At 39.8% G+C, this 12,133-nt stretch overlaps 1 protein-coding gene across 2 annotated transcripts in view; it reads right to left on the bottom strand.

The window, feature by feature from the left end:
- The window catches only part of LOC126248114 (run domain Beclin-1-interacting and cysteine-rich domain-containing protein), a 155,579-nt gene extending 143,741 nt beyond the window's left edge, over positions 1–11,838 (bottom strand). For both annotated transcript variants that reach the window (XM_049948790.1, XM_049948791.1), the window contains exons 1-2: positions 10,866–11,838; positions 879–1,853 (exon numbers count right to left, since the gene is read on the bottom strand). In XM_049948790.1, the coding sequence (XP_049804747.1) occupies positions 879–1,853; positions 10,866–11,186 (1,296 nt within the window). In that variant the 5' untranslated portion in view covers positions 11,187–11,838. The remainder of the gene's footprint in view (positions 1–878; positions 1,854–10,865) is intronic.
- Positions 11,839–12,133: the final 295 nt, after the last annotated feature.

Raw genomic sequence — 12,133 nt, 5'->3', positions numbered from 1 at the left:
CAGTAAGAGGTATCTGAAGATCTATTGACTAAATGGACATGATCTTTGACATCTTGGGTTGTTGGGTGTTCTGCCGGATATCAGCGTCGTACTTGCACGATATTTTGGTCACGTAGCTCGTAACCTTCATCAGGTGCGACCTGAGACTGCTCCTCGAGTGGACCTGGTCCAGGAGGAGCAGTCTCAGGTCGCACCTGATGAAGGTTACGAGCTACGTGACCAAAATATCGTGCAAGTACGACGCTGATATCCGGCAGAACACCCGACAACCCAAGATGTCATTAGATCGCCGGGAAAGCCTGAAGAGGGACATGATCTTTGTTATTTTATATGAACTGGTCTATATGTACAGAGTTTTGAATTCCTTGGTTATTACTCTGCAGTCCTAAGGTAAGAAGAAATGCCTTTGACAGTTGATTTGTTAATAATGCTCCTGTACTTAACAGGGCTTTACCACAGTTTAAATAAGAACTCTGGTACATGCGGACTACACCATCTATTTCTGTACATTTAACAGACACTATTGTATGGCCTGTTAAAACAACATGCTTAACTGTACACTCTTTTGAATGACAGTAAATCATGTTTTAATTGTTTCTACAAAACATTGTTTTCATATGACTAGACAATTTCTTATATTATTTTTGTTCCAAGTATCCCAGTTTCTTTGCATTGCCAATTTATGTAGGTGCACTTTAAAATGGCAAAAATCAAAATTGGCCAATCATGACAATGTGAACAAAATAATATAGGACTAACCTGTTAGTCCACAAAATTAACTATGAAGTCATTTCAGCCAACACAATACTGAAACTTCATTTAATTTTTTTTTTTATGTTTAGATAGAATTTATAATATTTCACTAAATATTAACTTACCGGATCATCAGAGCCATTTCCAGGATTCACAGCTTCACTGGAGCAATTTTCAAAGCGCTGGAGAAATTCTCTCATATCTGGAGTCTTGACATATTGCAAATTGTAGCTTTCAAGCAAAGAATGGTAGCTTTGGACTTCACTTGGGCTTCTTAACCTGCTATGCATCACTACTGTTGCACTAGAAGTCCTCCTTGAAACAATATTCTCCTTCTCATTTGTAGTACTTTCTTCTAGTCTTTTAGAGGAACCTTGTTCCATCACCTCATCAAAGGAAGAGGACCATCCAACTCTTCCGAACAAAGAATTTCCAACACTTGAAGATTCACAACCTTCTTCTGTATGACTAGTATCATTTGGTCTCACAGGTATATCTTTTCCATTTTTCTGTCCTTCCAAATTTTCATCTTCTATTACCTTTTTTGCAGAGTCTTCATCTCTAGACCTTTCTGTTTCTAACCTAAGTCTTTCAGAAATTGGTGCATCATTAACAGGTGTACCTAAAATTATTTTCAAAGCTTCATCTTCACTAAGTGGTAACACGTTGCTTACTCCAGATTCTTGAAGAGATGCAGGCAGTGATACTGATGTATTAGGTGACTTCTCAGCTGCAGGCGGTATACAATAATTATCATCTAGGGTTCTAGCTATGTCAACACCAGACATTACTGGACAGGCCCGCAATGGTGGTGTCCATAAGCCTGCAAGGAGCAATGGTGTATTGGTCCACACATTCAGTAAACTGGAATTGCATGCCAGTGTAGCAGTAATTCCTTCTATTCCCTCAATCAATCGCTGAGCAACATCTAACCTTTCACCATCACGAACAAATGCAGAACTTCGATAGTAAGGTTTAAGGGCACTTCCATCTTGCCTCATTGCTTCCAAATACCTTGAAAGCAAGCAGTCATTTAATGCAATACGGAGCCACACTCTGCAACGACCGACATCTGTTGTAACAAGATTCAGCGAATTTACCTGGATGGAAAAAAAATATATATATATTAACATTGTATTAACTGCAATATGATCTCTCACTTCTACAAAACACATACAACAAACAGCTGTTAGCAAAACTACAACAGACTTATCAAGGCTATGTGACAGACCTAACAACTAACACTTTTCTAGGCAACGTTCTTCCTACATATTCCCATGTAGCAAGAAAGAATCAGTTCACTTGCAATGTACGCACCTGTTTCTCAACACCGCCTCTTCCTTGGTAGAAGATTCAGTGCCGCATGATCCCAGAAGCAATACGTAATACAGCCAGAGTATGGTAACATGAATGCAAGTTAAGACAGATACCAAAATGTAGCAACAAGATGAAAACAAGGACGCAAGGAGGAGGCAATACTGATATGCAAGGGACAACAAGTCACGACCCAGACAGTAATGATTGCTGGGAAAAAATGGATCATCATAAGAAAAATGGCCTAGTCAAATAGACTGCTAGAACAGAAAAGATGACCAACCATGTAGCTGCCTTAATAATTGGAACAATAAAGCCAACCCAAATTTTAAATCATCCAGCCGTTAAACTCATTCAAAATTGCAACTGCACACCGCCATTTTTGTACACATTCACCTACCCAGGCATAACAAATCACACAGAACATAAAACTGTCATTGTTAAAATGCACTGTTAAAATTTTAACTGAAATACACAGTATTGGTCAAAATAACACAGGAAAGTGTGTGTGGCTGAATAATTAATAAAAAATAAATAAAATAAAAAACTGGATGAGCCAGCCACCCTGGTGACACATTAAAACTTTCTCCATAATCTAACGAGTATATCCGGTGAGTGCTCTCACCGAAGCACGAAGCTTTGTTTCACCTGAATTCATCTCAATTTCTTGGCCAGGTGTTGGTATGCTAGACCATGTAGTTTACTTTTACCAGCTGCAGCTTATTGTCTTTTGCTTCCAGCAGTCTTCTTTCAACTATCTTAAGACTCATTACCTCACCAGTAAGGATATAGCATACAGAGACAAATCATGGGGCCACAGCAATTTCAGTGTATGCTTCACGAGGTGCTGCCTCTACTAATTCCCATGTACCCCAGTATCCAGGAAACCTTCTCTCAGCCTTTCAGAAGATGAGAGTCCTAGATGTTGCAGGCATTTCTGTCTGCTGGGTACATATGTTGTATAGATTAAGTATACTTAGAGATTATGAACAAATGAGCAATTTTTCAGCACAAATAAATCATACTGGCTCCCTTGCCTGTATGTAATATTGCATGAAATATATTAAATTCAAATTGTAAATAAATTTTGAGGACATTTGAGAAAACAGCTGAGCAGCCATCTTACAAGTGTACCACATGGGTGAAGCTCAGAGCTCTAATATCTATCAGCAAATATAGTTGAATGCAACTCTCAAAGTCTCAAGAAAATCATCTTTGGAGTTCTGTCTTTAATCCAGTAAAGCAAGGTCAATTTTTCTTGAAAAGCCATGTGGCTGCATGGTAGAATGATTGCCCACCATGTATGTGGCACAGTTTCAATTCTCAGCCCTGGCAAACTTTTGGACATTTCCCTGAATCATGAAGGATGAAAAAGAATTAAATTTTTAATTTTTTAAAACTTAAACCATCTTTTATAAAATATTAACAATTAAGAATGTACATTTGCAATGAAACCTGGATTTTTCGTGTGAGATATGTAATTAGAAATAAGACAACATGCATTTTTCATAAACGTATCAATTAGGTATTTGTTAATTAGCATAGATTTGATGAACTTTATATTTGAATGCTGTAGCTATCCAAACTGAACCAGAAATGGGAGGGGGGGGGGGGGGTGAGGGTGAAAAAACAATGTGTAAAATGAAACTTATACCAGCAATTGCCTGTCTGGAATGCTACTGATTTTATTCAGTTGTTATGTATTTTAGAGCTCAAGGAATTACTAGAAGAACAAGAATGTCTGCTTCAAAATTTGTACCTGCGGTTTTGTCAACCTAAAACCCTACATGGCAAGCAAGCAATTTACCACACGGCCTGTCGAGAAAAATCGACATTGCTTAAGCAAAGTAACAACGTTCAGCAAACTTCAAACTAGATTTCCTCAAGAATTTTTTAGATTTGCATCAAATTATTTTGGGCAATTAATATTTGTGTTCTGAACTTCACAAATATTTAAAAAAAATTACAAAAGTCAGATCACTGTGTGTTCACTTGTTAGACAAATTGGCAAGCACAGCTATATAACAGTGGTCCACAATTTAAATTTCATTAAACACTGTATTAAAAACATAGGCAGAAGCACAGTATCTCCTGAACCTCATTAAATGCTCTGTGCATTTTCAGGAGCCAACATGGCCATCAGTTTCGTCCCTGGTTAGGTTTTGCATTTGTTCCACACCAAGTACCACTATGTGATCCTTTTAATGTATACCACATGACTTTGCTAGCAGACAAATTGTGTGAATTGCTTCCATGGCAAAGTTAAATTGGGAAGACTGCTGCCTATTCCAACTTCTGACTTTTACGGACAGAATACAGTAAGGAAGGCTTCCTCCATTTAAAAGTGTGGCCATACATACCAAAGTCCTCCACAATGTAAATGTGACAGTGATATGGTCATTTGCATATAAATGGGAGGCAAGTTGTGGTAGATAAGACAAGGCAGCTCAAAAAGCAGGTGTCACATAGGCCTACTCACTTTGCCAATTTTAAATTGACTTTCCCAGTGAATTTGCTGCACAGACTCAAAACTGCAAAATATCTCCGGCAGAAAAGAAGGGGCAAGAAATACACCACCAAACAAGTACCTTACATTGAGCTGCAAATACTATACAAATCAATGCAGCAACCTGCATTTACAAATGGTTGAGAAGCCAGTTGCCAAAGTTGACATTGCATACAAACCATTACATTCACTCCAGTAAAAAGCAGAGCAGCCACAGAGTACAGAAGGGGAACAAAGGGTAAGCTCCATTTAGACATATACCATTTGCCAAAGAGTTAAGAAACTGATTTTATTCCTGGTGATAAAAGTGATGTCTGTGTGACCATAGTGTGTGCAAAGTTAGTCCTGTACACCTTGACTCCCAAAAAAGACCTATGACATAGGGCTGCTTCTCATGACTTGACTGAAATCCAAAATGCAGGCAATTCTAGTACAAAAATTCACATAAGGGTCAATGCTTTGATGACATAACATTCAACCCGATGTGACACGAAAGTTTAATAACATCTGAATGTAGCACTTTTCTGACAGTTTAACACAGCTGTATGAACGTTTTGCAAGTTGTACTCAAGTGGAGGAGGAAGGGTTGATGGACACCTGAGGTATTAAAACCACCATAATTTTTCTTTATTTTCAATTAATCCAGTCTTTAAACTCTATAGTTTGATGGAATAGTGTTACAAAGCACAGTAAGCATCATGACAAAGCACACATCCCCGCCAATATTGCCACCAAAAGGAAAACCCCATACAAATAAACAGAAGCACAATTTGCCAGACAACACCATTTTCTTCTGAATGGTGAATCTGAAGAGGACATGTCCATGAAAATAATGGAATACATAGTCTGTCAGAGTGAACCAACCAGTCCCTCTTTTTAACCCTAAACTACAATCCATCTAATTTCTGTAGCAAAACTGACAAAACAGATCCCATAGTGCAATGGAACATGAATGGGTTCATGACACACATGAAGGAGCAATAACAGTTAACTTAAGGTTACAATCAGTTCCTGCCATAGCTGATGTGCACCCACAAACCACCACCGCCACCACCAGTTGCTCCAATAGTATGAGTGTGCCCAATGGAATGACACTATGCTTTCTGTACCTGCTTCCTAATCAAGATTTATCTAAAGAGGTTCTTGTAATTTACAAACTTCTCAACCATTCCTCCTCTGTGAGGATGTTTGTACACGGGGGTCGACCACCGTCTGGTGCCAGGTTCCAGCTTTTGAGAATGTCATGTATTTAGAAGTATTACTCCTCCTGGACCGAGACAGAGCATACACTTCAGTACCACTATATGGCCATTCTCTGCTGTAGATATCAATGCGCAGTCCTGCCCTTCAGACACTGCTCAGTGTCAAGCAGTTTGCAATTTGCACTGCCATGACCAATTCCCCATCTGCATATGTAGGACACACCAAGAAGTGCCTGAAAGAAAGCTGCCAAAGTGGATGCTTGGAAAGGCTAACTAGATGCTTTACTGTTAGCTTACTTTAAATGTCGAGACAGCATTCAGGAATGGGTGGATCACATTATAACAGTGACCCATGAACCCACTGACTCATCTATTCCAACACCTTCAAGCCATCCATGAAGACTATTGCTGTCCTGCTGGAATGAAGAGTGCTGCTCCGCAATCAGGATCAGGCTGGTGGGAAAGTGAAAGTTCAGATGCTGACTATCTACTGAGAAACACTCAGCTTTTTGGGTGGCGAGGGCTAAATGCCACTGTATTTTTAATGAGATCAAGAAGAGTATGTGCCAAGATTTCCTGGACGCACTCAACCGTTCCATCACTTCAGCACAAGTACCATCAGAAAAATTCCCAGGAAGCACAGTAGGAAACTTAGAGCAGCTGCAATGAAGGCGAGGGTCCCCAAATGCCACACCTACACTTAATCACCATCAGAATCTCCTGGTACTACACCCAGTCAAGACCAAATCATGTACAGTCTGCTGTTGCAACTAGGAGAAAACTGCAAGAAAAAACCTAAAAAATAAAATGTGCAGTCAGGCCAAGTTTCCAAACTGGGGAGAGAAGCAACTGCAGTCCACCACCTCAAACCAGGGGAGGACCGAACATGTGTCAGTACTTATTGAAAGTGCTTTGTAGCAAATACCTTTGAGCATATGGTTTACTGTTGCTTGATCTGGATCCTAGAGGCCAGAAAGCTCCTGATCCCCTCCTATATATTCAGGAGGTATCAATCCACCATCATATAGCTGGAGGCAGCTATAAAATCGACTTTCCTGTGCAAGTAACATTTAATATGTACATATTTTATATGTAGTCCATTAACATTTTGAAAATGCACTAACCGACAAAACAATGTACGTAGAGATGTAAAAACTGACACCTATGCCTGAAATTACATGGGGCTTTATTGAAATCAAAAAACAAGTGCAAAAAGTTGGCCAACAGATGGCACTGGACAGCAAAACAAGTGACACTGCATGAGAATCTTATATAAAATGAGCTATACTGAGAGGGGGTCAGATGGAAAAAGTAAATAAAAAAAATAAAAAATTGTCACATGTTGACTTTACAAGAAATGGCACCGTTAGTGAAGCTTTATAATCAGACTGGAGAATCCACAACTGCAGCTTTATGATCCTATTGCCATAAGAAGGGTATTTGAATGGTTAATGGTGCAGTTGCTGTGTAGAAAATCACAAAATTTGAAGCCACAGGTTTGGTTGTTTGGACAATCAGCCCCATATTGGGCAACCAACACACATGCTAATGCCGATGAAAAGCTCTCGGGTATCCATTCAGGTGGCAGTATTATAAAACTACAACATTTCGACAAGTGACGTACATATAGTCTTCTGGTGAATATTTTGTGGATGCTGTCCTACTTAAATCTGTGGTGTGCCCCCCCACCCCCCCCTCCACCTTACTCCAGGAGGCTGGGTGCAGAATGGCTGGCAGGCAGAGGGGGGGTGGGGTGGTGAAGTTGCTATGGTGGGGGTCAGAGCATTCTGGTCCTGTCTCGTGAGGACAATGGTGGTGATTTCACCCCCTCCCCCACACTGTGCCTGTCACCCTCTCTGTACCCAGCCTCCCAGGGCCAGGTGGACGGGGGCACATAGCAGATATATGTAGGACAGCATCCACACAATGTTGACACTTCCCCAGAAGATGAGTACATCACTTGCTGCAATGTCATAACACTGCCACCCATCTGGAAACCTGAGAGCTTTTCATCAACTGTATACACCAGGGAAGTCTACAATCATGCAAGTGTTACTGCTGCTTGGGCAGTTCAGGAAGAAATTGAGACTTTAGTGGGGTCATCTCTGCATAGTGACACCTGTTTGCACATCGAACCGGCATCCCATGCACTACTCTTTGGAGAGCACCAAGGCATTCCCTCCTATGCTATCTGTAGAAAAAAAAACAGTGTCATGAACTGTTAGCCACTGGTCTTGTGATGCAGAAAGTATTTGCAGTGGGGGAATTTAAAAGAAATCTGGGAAGATGATGACTGGTTGTCAAATGTGTTGTGGACCTGCGAAGTCCATTTCACACTCCGAGGGTCTATCAGCACCCACAACTGCAGAATTTGGGCTACTGAAAATCTTAGAACTGTCGTGGAAACCCAACTGCATGATGAGAAAGTTACAGTGTTATGAATTTTTCACATCAATTGTGACTGGACCCTTTTCTTTGAGGAAATGCAAGGTGCTGCTTTTCAAACTGCCAGCGTGCTGTGTGCGAGGTACACTGATATGTTACAGAATCCAATCATCCCTAGCCTGACGAACACCTGCTGGGAGGTGTTACTTATGCAGGGTGGCACTCCACCCCACATTGCTACAAGTGTGAAAGACCTCTTGTCCACATCATGTGGTGAGGATAATGTGCTGCGGCATCCCTCCAGTCATGCTTGGTCTCCCAGATTCTCAGGCCTCAACTCATGAGATTATTGGTTGTGAGGTTACACGATTGCCCTAGTCTACTGCAATCATCCATAGGGATGTTGAAAGACAACATCCGACGGTAATTTTTCACCATACCTACTGATATGCTGTACAACGTTGTTCATAACATTGTTCCTCGTCTACAGGTATTGTTGAAGAATGACTGCGTACATGTTGTGCATTTGTTATAAAAATGCATTATCTTCACAAAAACTCTACTGTTATGCTAATTATTGGGAATACGGAAGTGTCCAATCCGACCCGTCTGCTTTGACCCATGACGTCATCAATATGGAGGAAATGGCTATTCTAAGCGTCTCCAATATGGTGCCTATGATATCACCATATATACACGGCAACAAACACAAAAATACGTATAAATAAGACAAGAACATCTCCCACCAAAAATACAATCAAAGTAATGGGACATCCGAGGGCAATTGGGGGTTTTAGGGAGAGGACAAGCAAAATATAACAGTAAAAAAAGGCTAGGTTCCTCAAGACATTGAACATATTGAAGTGCCTTTATCACAAATTTAGACCCTGGCTAGATTATTGATGCACAGTTTATGGATCAACAAGACATAATTAGCCATAGACATTCAGTGCTATCAACCAAGAGGGTATTTGGCTGGACCCATGTGCCTATAGGACTAGCCATATACCTAGCCTCTGTGCTGAGGATGGTGAACCACTGTGTGCCATCCACTGTATCAGGTCATACAGGTACTTCACTGTTTCAGAGGTATCCGAGTACCAAACTGTTGCTCACTTTTCCATGGAAGCAATTCTCACAAATTGTATGCTAGCAAAGAGGTCATATGGTATACATTAAAAGCACGAAGTGGTACTTCGTGTGAAACAAATACAAAATCTAATCCAGGGCTTAAGCTAACTGCCACACTGACTCCGACAATGCACAGAGTAGTTTGATTTAATGAGGTTCAGGAGATACTGTGTTCCTGTCTTATGTTTTTAATTTAGTGTTTTATGAACTTTAAATTTGGGACCATTGCTATGTAGCTGTATATGCTGATGTGTAAGACACAGCAGCAATCTGACTTTTATAATTTTTTTATATTTACGTTATACGAAGTTCAACATGCAAATATTAATTGCCCAGAATAATCTGATGCAACTCTAAAAAATTCTCAAGAAAATCTGCTTTGAAGTTTTCTGACCACTTAATATGCAGATGCAAGGTCAATTTTTCTTGAAAGGCTGCATGGCAGATTATTTGTCTGCTATGTTGTGGTGTTTTTGGTTCAACAAAACCCCTGATACAAATTCGAAAGCAGAGATGCATGTCGTTCTAGCAATTCCATGAGGTTTGAATGAACTGAAATACATATAACTGTATTTACAGTAGTTCAGTTCATTGGTCATCATGAATTGTAAAAGAAAATCAAACCTCTGCCTTAAAATATGTGAAGGTCTTTTCAGGAAGACAAATGTAAAACTTACAAAGAAGTCAACACTACCATTTTACAAAGGGCACTGGCCCGAAACTCTTAATGGTACAATAAATTATTTTCAAAAAGACCAGTGGATGGTTGCAGTATTTCCTATAGTGTAATTTGGGGAAACAGCAGACCCAAACTGATTTAAAAACCTTATGACTCACTTAGGAGGGGAAAAAAAAGAAACACGTAATACAAATATCTTATATTATTTTAAATTGCTACTTACGTGACTGTTGCTTAACAGTGTGTATGGCATCACAGAAATGGTTTCTGTACAGTCTATTTTCACTTGGCAATGGTTGCAGTATTTTGGTATACACGTAACTTTCAGGGAACAGACAACATACAAACATGGGGAAATAAAGGGGTACCAGTATTATAAACACAGTACATGAAATATAGGATTACCAGTATAACTGTCGACAATTCCCTGTAAAAAAGACGCAGAAACACTCAATAGTGTACAATGAACACGAGTCATATCTTCCTTCTTCCCTTTCATTGATGAACTTGAGAGGAAAGTAAGAGTGTACAGCCTACATTCAAGTTTCAACAATCAACAACACTGACTTTACCAAATTCGATTATTCTCTTGATAAGTTATGTGAACTTAAAAGGAGTGCTGGAGAAAGTATTAGCACATGAGCTACTAGAACATGTCAAATGAAAAAACGTCATTGATACTAACTTATTCCGAGCTATGTCCAGAAGTTTATCAGGTCTACCCAAATGCATATCCCTCGTCAGTTCATGCACACCAGTGACAATATAACAGATAGTCCTATTTACTGTTCTAAGAGATAAATGACAAATTTATACCGTGTAAGTTGTTAGTTGTTATACGAGATTTCCAATGTATATATGCACTTAACAAATAGATAATAGTCAAATGTCTAACCTGATCGATTATTTCGCGATGAGAAAAAACCAATAATGGTCCCCAAAACGTTGGCTCAGGTCTTTGGTCAGGATCTGCACCGATTGCCTGGCTTACTCTATTTAAGAACGTATCTTTCAAGCCGTGAATGAATATAGCTTCTAGTACAGTGCACAGTGAGTTCGTTGTGTCATTGTTACTGACAATTTTTGCAGCATCTTGAGGCTCAGTGTGTTGAAGCTGTATATCTTTCACACTTTCTGATAAGTGGCTCATCAAAGAATCTTTCACCATGTTCTCTCTTCCACCAAAAGCGGTAACACTCCGAATTATTGCATTCATTTTCACAGGTCGTCGATGGTAACAAGGAATTGCTGCGATGCCCAAGGGATTTCGTACTGTATGAAGTTGTCCAAATCAACGTATTTCTCGAGAGACAGCTGTTTAAACACACAAACACGCACAACAACACTTCAAATTTCTACAGCACAGCACGACGAGTCCGTACAATATTGATCTCTAGAAGCGTAGTAAGTCTGTATCTCTAGAAGCGTAGTAAGTCTGTCGAAAAATATCGAACACAAGAACCCGTAGAACAATCCAGGACTTTACTGCGTAGCATATCAGACAATTAGTTTGTACTATTTTCAAGTAGCACTACTTTGCACGCTCATTCCGTTGTGTATCCTTATGCACTTCATGTTGAATAGCGATGATGCAACGTATTTCCTTGTTTTATATAAATGCGTAAGGCACAAACTCTGTCGACGAGACGTCTTCTTACATCTAGTTTTTCCTTAGTCTTCAATGTATTCGTCATTGAAACAAGAAAAATACAACTAAGCTGCTATTGCTTCATCAGTATTGTCTATCGACGCAAGCTCTTTCTGAATTGACGTTCTCTACAACACCGCTTCCACTTCTCTGACTGTCAGAATCGCCTGAAACATCAGTGACTTTACTACCCCGCTACCCGAGTGTAGTGATATTACCATGTGATAATAAACCAAGGATGTTAATTTTAACCTCCTACGTATAAACCAAGGATGTTCTAGTCTCGAACAAGAATCGACGTCAAAGACGCTACCATTAAGATCGATTCGAACTGGACGTCAATGCAACTGGAGGGAACATAACCATCAAATGGTAGACGTAACGTAAACATTACGTAGCGTCACTTATTACTGAATGGCGAAAATGAGGTTATGAGGTACAGTCCATCTTAACCCATTAGCGGCGTGCGTTGCCATATGGCAACGTTTTTAACACCTTTTAAAAATCGTCGATTC

This window comes from Schistocerca nitens, chromosome 3, assembly GCF_023898315.1.
Source record: "Schistocerca nitens isolate TAMUIC-IGC-003100 chromosome 3, iqSchNite1.1, whole genome shotgun sequence".
In the NCBI taxonomy this organism is placed as follows: domain Eukaryota; kingdom Metazoa; phylum Arthropoda; class Insecta; order Orthoptera; family Acrididae; genus Schistocerca; species Schistocerca nitens.
The sequence above is the reverse complement of the archived record's forward strand: the minus strand, read 5'-3'. Positions and strand labels throughout refer to the sequence as shown.